This window comes from Heteronotia binoei, chromosome 18 (genome assembly GCF_032191835.1).
Source record: "Heteronotia binoei isolate CCM8104 ecotype False Entrance Well chromosome 18, APGP_CSIRO_Hbin_v1, whole genome shotgun sequence".
In the NCBI taxonomy this organism is placed as follows: domain Eukaryota; kingdom Metazoa; phylum Chordata; class Lepidosauria; order Squamata; family Gekkonidae; genus Heteronotia; species Heteronotia binoei.
The window spans coordinates 40394016-40408954 of NC_083240.1; the positions used below are offsets into that span (position 1 = coordinate 40394016).

General features: G+C 46.9%; 1 protein-coding gene across 1 annotated transcript in view; it reads left to right on the plus strand.

Moving 5' to 3' along the window:
- The window catches only part of YPEL2 (yippee like 2), an 81591-nt gene extending 67791 nt beyond the window's left edge, over window positions 1-13800 (plus strand). Inside the window, exons 3-5 of the mRNA XM_060258907.1 lie at window positions 4096-4139; window positions 6751-6859; window positions 12052-13800. Coding sequence (XP_060114890.1) covers window positions 4096-4139; window positions 6751-6859; window positions 12052-12141 — 243 coding nt within the window. The 3' untranslated portion in view covers window positions 12142-13800. The remainder of the gene's footprint in view (window positions 1-4095; window positions 4140-6750; window positions 6860-12051) is intronic.
- Window positions 13801-14939: the final 1139 nt, after the last annotated feature.

Genomic DNA, 14939 nt, shown 5'->3' on the forward strand with positions numbered 1-14939 from the left:
ATCAGGAGGTCCATTAGTGGAGCCAGGACACTAGAAGCCCTCACACTGTTCCCTTCCCACAAGTACTAAGAGCATCACTTGCCCCAGACAGAGAGTTCCATCTATAACCCCTTGTGGCTAATAGCTTCATCTTCTGACAAAGAAAGGGGCCCCAGGCAGTGCTGAGGAGTGTGAGGGGCTGCTGCGTCTGCCTCTTCCTCCCCCCCCCACCGGGCACCAAGAGCGGCCGACCAACCCCCCCCCCCCAAGGTTAAGGATAAGATGTTTTTGAAGTCATTCATTCAGAGAGTCATCAGAAGTGACCTGACGTAGCGCTCACACAATGCTGATTCACCAGTCCTTTCTATGCAGAGGTGATTCTCTGTAGGCTATTACGGTTTTAGCAGTGTTGGTCTGTGGTAGAACTGCTGGGTTATTACCTTAAAAGACCAAGATTTTGGGGGTATAAGCTTCAAGAGTCAGAGTTCCTTGAAGGCCTCTAGGGTGCTTTTGGGCTCCAGTCTAATTGTTCTGCGGGGTATTACGTAGCTGGAGATTCTAAAGTGAGGAAGACCCTTTTGCAACCCCATTGTATCACGCTGCAAGGCATCTTTCTGAATTTGCCTTTTCTATCATTGTAGAAATTGTTGAAAACTGGAACTCCCCCATAATAAAGGTTCTTTAGGAAAACGGGGGTAGATGGAGAAGTTCAGTTAGAACAGCAGAGTTCAACCCATTGACCATCAAGGGGAGGTCCAGTGAGTCCCATCTGCTGGACAGCAGTCCCTTACAGAACTCCCATTTTGTGGCTTATTTTGACAGATGGGGAAAGGCCTAGTGCTAGCGCCCCACACCTCCATCCTCTTTCTGCCTGCAAGTTCAGAGGACCAGAGCAAGGTCTCTTGGCAGCTGAGAGAATTCCTTTTTAATGCTGGCAGGTTCAGGTAACCTGGCTCCTCCTCTTCCTGTCTGTGACATCATGTGACTTTCTGCCACATGTTTTGCAGCCAGAGCTAGGTCGAGCCCACCTCCATCTTGGGATAGCTCCACTCCCTCCATATTGATGGTAGGAATGCCAACCTCTAGGTGTGATCTGGGGATCCCCCAGAATTGCATCTCATCTCCAGACTACAGAGATCGGCTCCCCTGGAGAAAATGGGTGCTTTGGAGAGTAGACTCTATGGCGCTTGTACCCCTTGGAGAATCCTGTCCTCCCAGGCTTCATCCCCAAATCTCTAGGAACTTTCCAGTCTAGATCTGGCAACCATAATTGATGGGTATAGAGCAGGGGTGGCCGAACTGTGGCTCTTTCACACAAATTGTGTGGCTCTCAAAACCCCCAACAACCCATCAGCTGGTTTGGAGAAGGCATTTCTCTCTCTAAATCATTGCCAAGCCAAGCCAGCTAGCGGTTCAGAGAAGACATTTAAAGTTGCTTTCTTTCCACCTCTCTTCCCCAATTTATTTTCCTTCCTTCCATCTTTCAGCTCTCAAACATCTGACATTCATGTCTTGTGGCTCTCAAATGTCTGATATTTATTCTGTGTGGCTCTTATTGTTAAGCAAGTTTGGCCACCCATGGTATAGAGTTAGGGTAGAGTGGTACCCTGACCTGGTTGGCCCGGAGTAGCCTGACATTGTTAGGTCTTGGAAGCTAAGCGGGGTTGGCCTGCAGCAATCCCCAAAGGGGATGGTCCTTGATAAAGACAGAGAATATTATGAATGTATTCCTGAATATGATGACCAAGGCTAGCCTGATCTTGCTAGTTCTCGGCCTTGGATGGGAAACCACCAAGGAAGTCCAGAGTCGTGGCAGAGAGGCTGGCCATGGCAAATCCCCTCGGTTTGTCTTGGGCTTTGAAAACCCCTTGAAGGGTTGCCATGAGTCAGCTGTGACTTGACTTCACTTTTCTCCACCACCAGGGTGGGACTTTCCAAAAGTTACTTGAGTCTCTTGCCAGTTACCTGCAAGAAAGACGAGAGGATGGCTAGCTAGCCGGAAAGGGAGCAGGAAGCCAGGACCTGTGTCGTCATTGGCTCTTGGCCCCGAACTGGTCCTGATTGTGGCTTGTTGGGTTCCACGTCAGCCAGTTTGGTGTAGTGGTTAAGTGCGTGGACTCTTATCTGGGAGGACTGGGTTTGATTCCCCACTCCTCCACTTGCACCTGCTAGCGTGGCCTTGGGTCAGCCATAGCTCTGGCAGAGGTTGTCCTTGAAAGGGCAGCTGATGGAAGAGCTCTCTCAGCCCCACCTACCTCACAAGGTGTCTGTTGGGGGGGGGGGGAGGTTAAAGGAGATTGTGATTGCTCTGAGACTCTTGAGATTCAGAGTATAGGGCGGGATATAAATCCAATATCATCATCATCATCTCCTTCTTCTTTTCTTCTTCTGGGTTGGCAACCTCCTGGTAAGGCCTGGAGATCTTCCAGAATTCTAACTGGTCTTCATACTGCAGAGGTAGATTTCCCTGGAAGAACTCAGCGGCTTTTGAGGATGGACTTGTAAATCATTCCCCCCTCCAAATCCCACTCACCCCCAGGCTCCACCACCAAATTTCCAGGAATTCCCCAGCCTGCAGTTGGCAACCCTGTGCTCGGGATTAAAGTATCTAAGAAAGATTTAAAACCACTACTGGTGAATATAGGCGTGCACGGGCCAAGTACATTTTGTTTCTTGGGGACTCGGAAGTCTGTGGATTTATTGCATACCTGGGTTTATAACGCTGGTCTGTTTGAGTTTAGAAGTCAAAGGAACCATTCTTTCGGAAGTGCCACAGTAGATTCCTTCCAATTAGCAGCGGAGAAATATTCTTAGGAAAATTCAAAACCAGTCCTCCTCCTTTCCTTGGGCCGCTTTGAGAAAGAGGGCGGGGAGGACAGAATTGCTAGGCCAAGGAGCTGATGTTTCCCATCGTCCGATTTGCCCTGTCCTGCTTTTAACATGTTTCTCAAAGAGTGGGTGGGCCTTTCAGAACCTGATGCGTGACATGGAAATTTCCCCCGCCAGAACTTTAATGCAAACCAAATGCTTTTTTTTGGAAAAACATCAGAGGAGGGAGGGAGGGAAGACTGGCTGTATGTCTTTCTTCAGTCTTGCATCTGAGTATTATAGAAGGGGATTTACAAATCAAGAACAGTGGCCCTTAGAGGTGGGGGTTTTTTTTGGGGGGGGGGGTTAGCTGCTCCTAAGACAGGGTCTGTGTCTGGCAGCTGGGAAAGGGAGGGGGAGGGAGGGGACACAGGTGAGCTGAATTTGCAGGAAGCAGGTGGCATCCCAACCGATGTTCCCTCTAAGCTGCAGAGTCTTGTGAGCAAAAGTTCTACTTTGTGAGCTACTGGTATCAAAGTTGTGAGCTGCTGCATAAATTACCGTGCTCTGGGGTCAATTTTCCTGAGCTAAGACAAAAATGTGTGAGCTGGAGGCTAAGAATCTGTGAGCTAACTCACAGCATAGAGGAAACACTGGTCCCAACCTTTTGGGAGAATCCTGAGTTTATTTTCGAAACCAGTTTCTGTGCAAAAGGGTCAGGAAATCTGGAAGGTGCATGTTCCGGGTGAGGTATCTTCCAAGAACAGTGGAAAAAACTGCTGGCCGGTTTTTCTTCCAGCACAACTGCCAGCATGACTGAACAGCCTTTGTCCTCCTCAAGACCAGGCTTAGTTCTTTTCCTTGGTTTCCTCCTTGCACCCTGCCCAGGTTTCAGCCCCCTCAATTTCTGCCTTTTCCTGATATTTTCCTCAGTGCATTCTCTGGTCTACCAATGTTCATATAGGTTTCCAGAGTTATTCCCTTCAGGGCTGGCTGCAAAGAGGTGGGGCACTTCCTGCCCTTCTCAGCTCGCAAAAGACCCACCACAACAGTAGTGCCAGTCTCACTTTGCATGGAACAAGGAGATAATCAGGGGAGAAAATCTGTAGGGTGCTTGGCCTACGGCTTCTGGGCCCAATGCATGCGCCTTGTTAAAGGCTCCCGCCTCTCCACAAGTCTGTTATCTGCACTACTAAAGTTGTGGCTTGCAATTTCCGGGGACTGTATTGAGTCTTTTCGGGCCTGGTGGTTTTCTACGGTACCAGCCTTATTGATTTTTTTATTTTTATTTTTTTGCTTGCCTTGCAGTCTTTCCAAGGAAGCCAAGGGCGGGCGTACCTCTTCAATTCAGTGTGAGTGGTTTTTTTTTTGGTAAAACATCGCTGTAGCTTTTCCGTTACCAAGGGTATGGGGTTGTGTATTTCCTGCCTTTCCTCTTTCCTTCCGAGACAGTGCAGTTCTGGGTTCAAGTTGCTTGATGTGAAATACTGTATTCTGCAACCTGGACAAATTTTTGCGAAGTAAAGCTCATTTTACAAATTTCATGCAAAATAACTGCCTAAAATCCTGCTTGTTAGGGCGAGGGGTAAGTAGCCAGTTTGAGATACTGAAATTCCCTCCCCCCCTTCTCACTTTGATGCAATGGAAATCTTGTACAGTTTCTCCTCTGAATTCACCAAATGTTGCCCACTTGCTTTCAAGTGTCAAAAATAATTATCTTAACTTGCAGTCTTATGGACTAGAAACGTGATTTTTTTTTTAAGAGAGAGATTCTCTTCTCCTGGTACCCTTCTTCCACATATGCAAGCCCTAGAGTACCCTGGAGAGAAACAGGGCAACTGAATGCATAAAATGCTACGCTGTACCTAACCCCATAACTAATACTGGAGCATGGCTTCCATGTTTTCTGATATAACCATAGAGATCAAATTTCTGGGATTTGCTGTCAGTAATCCTGGGTAATCAATGTTATTAGACTAGAAAGCCAAAAACTTGTCACAACACATAGCCCAAATCACCCTGATTCTTAGGCACGTTCATATTTAAAGACCCATGTACATGTAAAGACTTCGGCATCCAGAAGTTATGTATTTGCCGCAAACATGCCAAGGGCTTTTCTGCATGGGTATTTTTCCTTTGGTTCTGGTCCCATTTTGCTTTGGTTCATCCCCTGATTTCTGCACAAGTTTTTGTGCCTTTATTTTTCACTTCAGGTTTTTTGTCCCCCCCCCCCCCCTTCCCCTCTCCGGCTCCAATTCTGGAAGTCAGTTTTGAGTTGTCTTTTTCCTAGTCTGTAACGTTTCTGTTAGTTTTCTTTGTCCCACCCACCTCCAGCCCGCTTTTCAGAGACTGGACTGTTGTCCACTCCCTCTCCCCCCACAACAATGATTTCAGGGTTTTTCCAAAGGCCCTAACATATCAATATAACACTATAGTGTTGTAGCGATCATTTAAGCAGGTTCTCTGAACTCCCAGCTTTTAATAAAAGTTGAGTCTCTAGCCTCTCCTGTTGTGGAGATATAAGGAAAAAGACATACCTGGAGACATTTTTAACCAAAGCTGAGAATTCGGAGAACCTGCTTAAACTAGATCCAAGTGTTGGTCTGATGGTCTGAAGCACTACAGCAGTATAGCGATATTTTAGTGCTATTTTTTTTTTAAATAAGGAGGGTGCTGTGATGCCACTGATGACTGGATCCTCCCTTGAAAATCCTCGTTATTTAAGCTACACATGGAATTAAATAAACCGATTCCACAAATGTAAAAATGCACAGGCAGGGCAGATGTGCAGCAGAACCCTGCCAAAACCGATTCTGACGCTTGTAGGTTGTCTCGCAAGAAAATCAGGAGTAACTTGAACATTCAAGAAAAGATCAGTGTTTCATGTAGTATTTGGAAAACGATATACTCTAGCATTCAACCTACCATGCCATGCTAGGTTTCCCAGCAGTGGCGCATCAGACAAGTTCTGTCAGATGAACTTTGGAGAGTGTGATAAAATTCAAGAATAGTTTCTGACAAGTGCAGCATAGAGGTTGCCAGAGGAATAAGATCTGGAAGGGTGATTTCCCCACTGGATCAGATTAAAAATCCTTACTCCCACAATGGTGATGTAGATATTCCTGAAAGATCTGCAAGTAGGTTGTGGCATCCAAAGTCATCTCTTGAATGTAGAACTACATTTCCTTTGATCCTGGATATTCCACGTAGCCATTGCAATTCGTACTCATCAATAGACTTGTTCTTCAAGTGTTTGTCTAATCCCCGCTTAAAATTAAGTCCACCACCCCATTTCGTGGCTATTAATTCTATTGGGTAATTTGTGCCTTGAGTGAAGAGCTTCCTTTAGCCTACCCTAAGTAAAGAGCTTCCTTTAGTGAAAAGTGAAGAGCTTCCTTTAGCCTACCCTAACTGCTGATCTTACTTGGTTAGATACTCTCACCTTCAAAGTCCCGTCTTATGAGAGAGGAAGAGGCCCTGACCTGGATCAGCCAGGAAAGCCTGATCTTATGAGATCTGGGAAACTTAAGGATCAAATCTAGCAAGTACTTGGATGGGAGACCTCCTTGGAACACCAGGACCGGAGGCAGGGGCAGACTTTATTCAGCCACCTCTCTGAGTATTCTCCAGTCCCCCAGTAGGGGTCAGTCATCAGAGGTCAACATGTCTTCCAGGTGCACACACACACACACACACACACATACACACACACACACACACGAAATACAGAAATACCAACGAGAGAGAAATTACCTCCAATTTCACCATGACATGCCTCATTGTTAAAAATTCTCTTTTTTTTCTCCCCCTCCTCCCCCAGTTGTCTTTTTTTGTCTGCTAAAAAGCCCCCAGACTCTTTCATCCCTCCTCATAGGGAAGGTGCTTGACCGTTTTTCCAGATCTGAAAAATGTCCCTTTGGAACTAAGTCATCTCTCTTCTCTTCCCCCCCTTCCCATTTGCAGAGTTAATGTGGGTTGCGGCCCAGCAGAGGAACGGGTGCTGCTAACAGGTCTACATGCAGTTGCCGACATTTACTGTGAAAACTGCAAAACCACGTTGGGTTGGAAATACGTGAGTAGCCACATTTTTCTTGCTTTGCTTGACCCTGCCCCCACCCCACCCTGGGGAGGAGGAGGCTGGGAAGGGGCTGGAGTCAGATCTCATTCTTCTGTTCTTGTTCAAGTGACGGACAGCTGCTCATGAGCTAACTAAAGAGCAGAATATAATTTGTTCAATTTTTAAAAAAATTGCAGTATCTCCCTAAACCAGGGTAGGCCAAACTGTGGCTTGGGTCCCACATATGGTTCTTCCACACACATCGTGTGGCTCTCAAACCTCCACTGCCTCATTGGCTGGCTTGGAGAAGGGATTTCTCTCTTGAAATCACTTCTCCAGCCAGTTGGCAGCTTGGAGAATGCATTTTAAATTAAAGTTGCTTTCTTTCCAACTCTCTCCCTCTTCCATCTTCCTTCCTTCCTTCCTTCTCTCAAAGATCTGGTGTTCACGTCTTGGGGCTCTTAGACATCTGATGTTTATTCTGTGTAGCTCTTATGTTAGGCACCCTTGCCCTAAAACAGAAGTGAAGACCAGGGAGGTGTGAATTCAAATCCCCATTAGGCCGTGAAGCTTTCTAGGCAATCTTAGGCAGGCCAACTAACCCCACCCCCCCCTTAGCTTAGCCTACCTCACAGGATTGTTGCGATAGGAGAAGCACATGCATCTCCCTGCAGTCTTTGAAGGAGTGAGGAATGAAAGTGTCAGATCAATTTTATTTCTATTTATTTATTTATTTACTTTAACATATAAACAATCTGAACTACATAAAAGGTGCTACAAGAAAGATTTCATTAGCGGGTCCCAATCTTTGAACATATTCCTGGGTTCTCCCTAAGAAGTGCAAACCAGCTGTCCATTTGCTTTGCAGGAAAGTGTCTAAAAATTAGGGCAAGAGCTTTCAGACTTTTAAAAATGCTTTTAGGAACTTCGGTCATGTCAGCTTTTCTGCGGAGGTACACCGGATCCTTTACTATGGGCATAGTTCAGAGGACGGCCGTGCTGGTCTGCAAGAAAACAGGTTCAAGTCGAAGTAGTACCCTAGAGCAGGGGTGGGCAACGGTAGCTCTCCAGATGTTTTTTTTTGCCTACAACTCCCATCAGCCCCAGCCATTGGCCATGCTGGCTGGGGCTGATGGGAGGCAAAATACATCTGGAGAGCTACCGTTGCCCATGCTGGCTGGGGCTGATGGGAGGCAATGGCCATGCTGGCTGGGGCTGATGGGAGGCAAAATACATCTGGAGAGCTACCGTTGCCCATGCTGGCTGGGGCTGATGGGAGGCAATGGCCATGCTGGCTGGGGCTGATGGGAGGCAAAATACATCTGGAGAGCTACCGTTGCCCACCCCTGCCCTAGAGACAAACTAGAGTTTCAGCATAAAAGAGAGTTTTGGCTCACAAAAGCTTATGCCAAGAAATTCTTGTTGGTTCTAACCTGGTCTGAAATCTGCTTTACTGTGGCATAGTTCAGGGGTGGCTAAACTGTGGCTTGGAAGCCACACGTGGCTCTTTCGCACATATTGTGTGGCTCTCAAAGCCCCCATCGGCTAGCTTGGAGAAGGCGTTTGGGGATGTGATTTAAAGAGAGAAATACCTTCTCGTCACTGGCCAGCAAGGCGGTGGGGACTTCGAGAACCACAAAATATGGGTTTAGTCCCTGATCTCTCCTGACACTTGGAATAGCCTTTCAATGCTTGATGTCCTGGATAGTCCCTTCCCAGGGCTTTCTTTGTAGCAGGCACTCCCTTTCCCCCCCCCCCCAGTTTAAATTTTTTATTAATTAATAATAAACACAATTTTACAAACATCAACTATAACGATAATATTAACAATAACTAAACCATAAGCCATCCTGTTCTGTATATGATATACCTAGTACATGTCTAATAAAAAGCAAAATCTACGTATTTGTCCGGTAATTTACAAAATGCACTTTGATCGGAATGTACATAGGCAAAAAAACGAAACCATTTTTCTATACACATATTCTTCTCGCTTCCTTTATCAAGTGCTTCTGAAATTTGTATGGTACCAGCTATTTTGTCCATCACAATTAAGTCCCAAATTTTTAGAAACCATTTTTGTTTGGAAGGTAGAACTGAAGCTTTCCAATGTTGAGCTATTAATAATTTTAGCAGGCACTCCTTTGCATGTTAGGTCACACACCCCTGATGTAGCCAATCCTCTTGGAGCTTATGGTATGCCCTGTACTAAGAGCCCTGTAAGCTCTTGGAGGATTGGCTACATCAGGGGAGGTGTGGCCTAATATGCAAAGGAGTTCTTGCTACAAAAAAAGCCCTGCCCCTGCTGGTTGAGATCGGAATGGATCAAAGGTCTGTCTTCTGATAATGGGTCTTCATTATCAGTGACTTTGCCTTCCTCCTGGCAGAATCAGTGGCTTTTTGTTTTTATCGGTGTATCAATCCTGTGAAGTCAGCCAAGCGGCCGAATGCGTGCGGGATCTGAACTCAGCTCTCCCTGTTCCTAAGTCTAACATTTGGTCTGACTACAACACACTGGGCAATCTCTGATTTCCCCCCCCCCCTCCTCTATCTTCAGCAAATGATTTATGAACCACAGTGTTGAAGTTGCTTCTTTAAAAGGGAACCTGGGAAGAAGTCTGTGGGGTTCTGCATACATTCACAACAGCATTTGCCTGCCTATTTCACAGAGAAGTGGAGGTGTAGGGCTGTAGCTTTTTAGTTAGATTAATTAATTAGATCCTTTTGATCGGTTTCAAAAGGGGACCTCCCTCCACCCCCAGCTTGCAGCGATATCTTTGCTTTCTAATTAATGCAATAAAGCAAACAGGCTTCTCTAAGGGTCTGGACAAGGAATGACTGGCTGCCCTTTTCATTGTTATTTATAACTGTTTCCAAGCTTTCTAACTGGTGGGACAAACAGTAACATTCAAATGTGGAAAGGTTATAAAAGGTGTTCAAAACAGTGCTTGATTGGTTGGCTGAAAGGTGTCAAACTCATTTGTTATGAGAGCCGGATCTGACATAAATGAGGGCTTGTTGGGCCGGGCCATGTGTGTACCTGTTTAAGATTAAGTAGCAGAGATATAAACTTTATAAAGGACACAAACACAATTAAAAAAAATTTTTTTAAAAAGAAAACCCTTAAAAATAAAATATGCTTAAAACATTAGCACTCATTGGTCTTAAAGTTGCTTTCTTTGTATTTCGCCCATGGGATTCAGGGAACTGGGCAAAGGAAGCTCTGACTCTTTCCTTCCTTCCCCAGGGGACCAGGAGGGAGAGGAGCCTCAGCCAATAGAAGAAAGAGAGGCTTGTCTCAGTAGCTCTGATGTGTGATTGAGAGAGCCTGGCAAAACAAGCTCTCCCTCTCCACCCCTTTCTCCCCAAGGAAGGATCCTCAGCCAATGAAAAAAACAGAGGTTTTGCTCTGTAGCTCCTGTGTGACTGAGCAAGCCTTTCAGAGCAAGCTGTTATGCAGAAGGAAGCAAGAGAGAGGGAGAAGGAAGCAGATGGCAGCCAGTTGCTCAGGAGCCTGATAGGAGCCCTTTGGAGGCCTGATTCAGCCCCCATGCCACGTGTTTGACATCCCTGATCTAGATACCCAAATTCTGGCAAGGGGCTGAAGCATCTTTGGGACTGGGTGATTGGATTTGCCCAGGGCCTCCACCACTTCAGCAAAACTGGCCACTGGGTTGGCTGATTTTTGAGCAGGTGAGTGACTGAGAGCTCACATGATCTCTTGGAACAGATCCATGAATTTGATCCCGCTGCAAAAAAAGGGGGGGGGGAAAGCAACCGGGGAGTTCACGAGGGTAATGCATGAAAGCTTTCAGTCCTTTAAACAATAGGATTATGTTTCTGAAATACAGACAGTTCAGAACAAAAGTGGAGTCTCTGTAAGTTTCTTTTCAGTTGCAATGCACAGCTTTTTCAAAAAAGGAACTGTCGGGTTCATATATTTCAGTCCTGCGAAAGAGAGAGCCATGGTGGTACTGATATCTGCTGCATTCTTCAGTGTCGACCCTAATCTGGTATTCTCATTTCTGCTGTCCTCATTGAAAAATAAGGAACTTGGACAGTCAGGGACTGGAGCTAGGGTCTCCTACATTCAGGCTTCGTACTCCCTCCCAAATTTGCTAATGTTATTTCCCCCAAAAGTCACAGGGCTGGTCTTTCTGAGCCAAATATATCTCTAGGCAATACAGAATCCCTTTTCCTTCCCCAGTGTGCATGGGGCCAGTTTGATGTAGTGGTTAAGTGCGTGGACTCTTATCTGGGAGAACTGGGTTTGATTCCCCATTCCTCCACTTGCAGCTGCTGGAGTGGCCGTGGGTCAGCAGAGCTGTCTTTGAAAGGGCAGCTTCTGGGAGAGCTCTCTCAGCCCCACCTACCTCACAGGGTGTCTGTTGTGGGGGAGGAAGGTAAAGGAGATCGTAAGCTGCTCTGAGATTCAGAGTGAAGGGCAGGGTATAAATCCAATATCATCATTTTCTTCTACCTGTCACTACACAAACAGCGTTGAGGAAAACAAAATTTGAGTTTATTCTCACCTGTAAGACCAATGAAGTTTATTCACAGTATAAGTTTTCATGTGCAGGCACAGTTCTTCAGGAAAGATAAGTCAAGTTTCCATGCAGACCTCAGATGTGGCTGATAGTTCCCTTTGTTTCCTCTGAGTGACTGGTATTTCAGAGGTACACTGCGTTTGAATAAGGAGGTTCCATTTCGCCACAAAGGGACTTGTGCTCCATACGTTGCCCTAATTAAGCCCTCTAAGCCAGCAGCCGTACCTACATCTTGTAGAGGAAAAGTACAAAGACCTCTGTGAAAACCAGCCTCAGAAATTAACAGAATTAATAGAAACTTACAACAGTAGAAGTGTATTTATACAAAAAGTTGAATTCAGTCACATTTGAGGTGCCAAAACACTTGAATCTGCCCGTACCCAGAGTACTAAGCATGCAACAGTGCTGAAATTCTCAATATGAGGGGTCCGGGCTGTGTTGACAAAGTCGATTCTAATATACTTCTATTGTTGTAAGTTTCTACTAATTTTGTTAATTTCTGAGGCTGGTTTTCGCGGAGGCCTTTGTACCTTTCCTCCGCTCCATTCCCGCGATTCTCTGTTTGGTTGCTGTACCTACATCTTGTGGCAGTGAGTCCCACAGCCCTTCCTCCCTTTCTTAACGCTGCCATCTTAATTTTTTGTTGTTGTTGTTGTTCAGGAACACGCGTTTGAAAGCAGTCAAAAGTATAAAGAAGGCAAATACATCATTGAATTAGCTCACATGATCAAGGACAACGGCTGGGATTGAACCAAGAGGGAAGAAGCATGCCCTTAACTTGAGAGAGAAGGCCATCCAACTGAACATTTATCTCCAAGACCGAGAAGAGTGACTGTGTGGGGGGAAAAAATGCTTGGTTCCATGCATTTGGGGCGGTTTGGGGGCTGCCTCGGGACACACCCTCGCACCCCGCCTCCGTCCTTAACTGATGGCCAGCCTTGAAACTTCTGTCTCTTTTGCTTTGTAATCTTTTTGTGAGTTGAAATCCTGATTCCCTTCCTCTCTCTTTTTTTTGCCCATTCTGGCATTGGGGTGTCTTTTTTCAATCCAGTGCCCGTAACCATTTCACAACTGAAGTCTAGGCACAAACTGAAGGCAGGGTTTGGGGGGGGCAGGGAGGAGGAGGAGGGACATTTTTGTCCGAGGGACCCATCTTGTGGGTAGGAGACGAGGCAGGTGGACTCCAGTTGCTTTTTTTCTGTTTTTAGCTTAAACCTTGGTCGACCATGACTTGAAACTTGCGAACTGTCAAAAATATATACCTCATGGCTGTTTTCTCTCTGCATCTCAAAACTTGCTGCTCCAAAAATTCAGCCAATGGAATGCACCATATGTAGCCCTAGATCTCCTTGCTAGACTCATCCCTCTGAGTTCGTTTGGGATTCCCCCTCCCCCTTTGTACTAACAGTCTCAAGGGGGAGGGCTTAAGGCCTCTGTGGATCTCCCAGCCCTGCCGTGTTGTATCCTCACCCATTTTTCTCGGGGGGAGGAGCCTGTAGAATGTTGGCCTTGGGAATCCAAACTGCTGGCCAGTTTGCTGTTTCTGGGGATGCAAACCCATTCTGCGTACTAGAGAGGCCAGTGTTGAAACATACTTTGGGGGGGTTGCAGATGAAAGGATGAGGCAGTCTTTATTGACCCTTGCCCCCTGCATTGCAAGCATTTTGGCACTCTTGAGTGCTTCGGGATCCAGTAATTTCACATGAGAAAGAACCTTGCAGCCAGTTTTGCCGACTTTTCTGGCCAACTCCATCTGCGCTGGTTTTAAACTGCTGCTGACTGCTGCAATGCAAACGGGAGATGGGGAGCGTGGCTTGCGGTGGGGAGAAAAATGTATTTCGAAGCCTCACGGTATTCATCTGATCAGCAGATCAGTTTTTGTAATGGGGGGGGGGGAGAGAACTGCATTAGGAACAGAGAGAGAGCGCTGCACGGTCTTGTCTGCATTGGCCCTGCCCACTAGCTCACAAAGAGCTCATTAACGTCTCCCTCTCCATCTCAGTGTGAATACCTACCCTCTGAATGCCTCCAGCTGCTCATTCCGATATCCTGTGTATTTGACCTGTCCCAGGGACTTGGGCAGTGGAGGGGGGAAATTCTGCCATAGCCTCTTTGCTGTTCACAGGGAATTGGAAGGGCCCTTAAAGAACCCTTTGTCTGACTCTCTGTTTGCGTGGGAGGACAAGTGTTTGACTTCCGTAATAAAGGGGTTCCTGGATCGGGTGCTGTCCTGGTGCTCTTTGAGCCCAAGGGCAGCTACTCTTGAGGGCCCTTAATCTTATATCCTCGTTTTCTATGCCAAGGACATTGAAAAACGTAATACCAATCGAAATGGATCACGACTCAGAACAGGAGAAAGTTGTTCTGTAATACTTTTTTTTAACAAAATAAAACCATCGTGCTGTGGGAGATGTGGTTAAAAATTATGAATTCTTGAGCGGACTCCCCCCCCCCCCCCCCAAAAAAAAAAAAATCACCCCTTCTTCATTGCACATGTTTTTTCTGGCTGCAGTGTTGCCAATCCTGCCTTCCACCCCAGTCATTAGGGAGGGCGAGGGTGTGCGGTCGCCACCGCCAGGTTGAGAAACGGCGGCGCTCCCTCCCCTGTAGAGCCTGCAGCAACTGTGTTTTGGACAACCGGGTGTTCCATCTCGGGCAGCCCATTTTTAAATCCATCTAGTCTCTCTGTAGACCGTTCTCAAGCCAGATTTTAAGGACGGAATGAGCGAGGGAGCCCCGGCGGCGAGCGCTGCTCGCCGACAACGCCGCCATCCTCCATTCTGCTGGAAAGCGGATCGGCTTCCAGTGTGTTTTCTGCACCCAGCAGAATGAATCCTTGATTTCCCTCCGTCTTTCCCTTGCCATCTGTTTCACGGTGGGGGAAATCTTTCCTGTAAATTAATCCGTTGGGCAGATCCCGCGCAGCGCGAGGGTCAGAGAGGCCTCCTGGCTCCCTCCGCTAGGGCTTTTTGTTGTTGTTGAGCCGGAACGCACAGGAACGCCGTTCCAGCTGGCTTGGCATCAGGGGTGTGTGGCCTGATATGCAAATGAGTTCCTGCTGGGCTTTTTCTACAAAAAAACAAAAGCCTTGGTTGGTCTTAATGATGGTTGGCGCCCAGTGGCAGAGTTTCCAGACCTCTGCCGATGGCGCGGGGGGAACCATCTGCTGCTGATCAGTTGACCGGCAGCAAAGGAAGGCCTAGGCTGATGATGCCACTTCGGGCACGCACAGGAAGTGACATCAGTGCGTTGCTGGCGATGCCATAGTGTCGCCAGGCCAGGCTAGGTTTACCACCCAACACCATCAAGTCCAGTTGATATTCCCAGTATATAGCTGGTAAGTCTTTCTCCACCAGGAGGACCTAGTGACCTTAGCTAGTGGTGAGATTTCAGCTCCCACAGAGAATACAGGTACTTGGCTTAGCAGCTAAACAAGAGGATTTCCTTTAGTTTTTTTCCACTAAACAAGAGGGGAGGGACGGTGGCTCAGCGGTAAAGCATCTGCTTGGGAAGCAGAAGGTCCCAGGTTCAATCCCCGGCATCTCCAA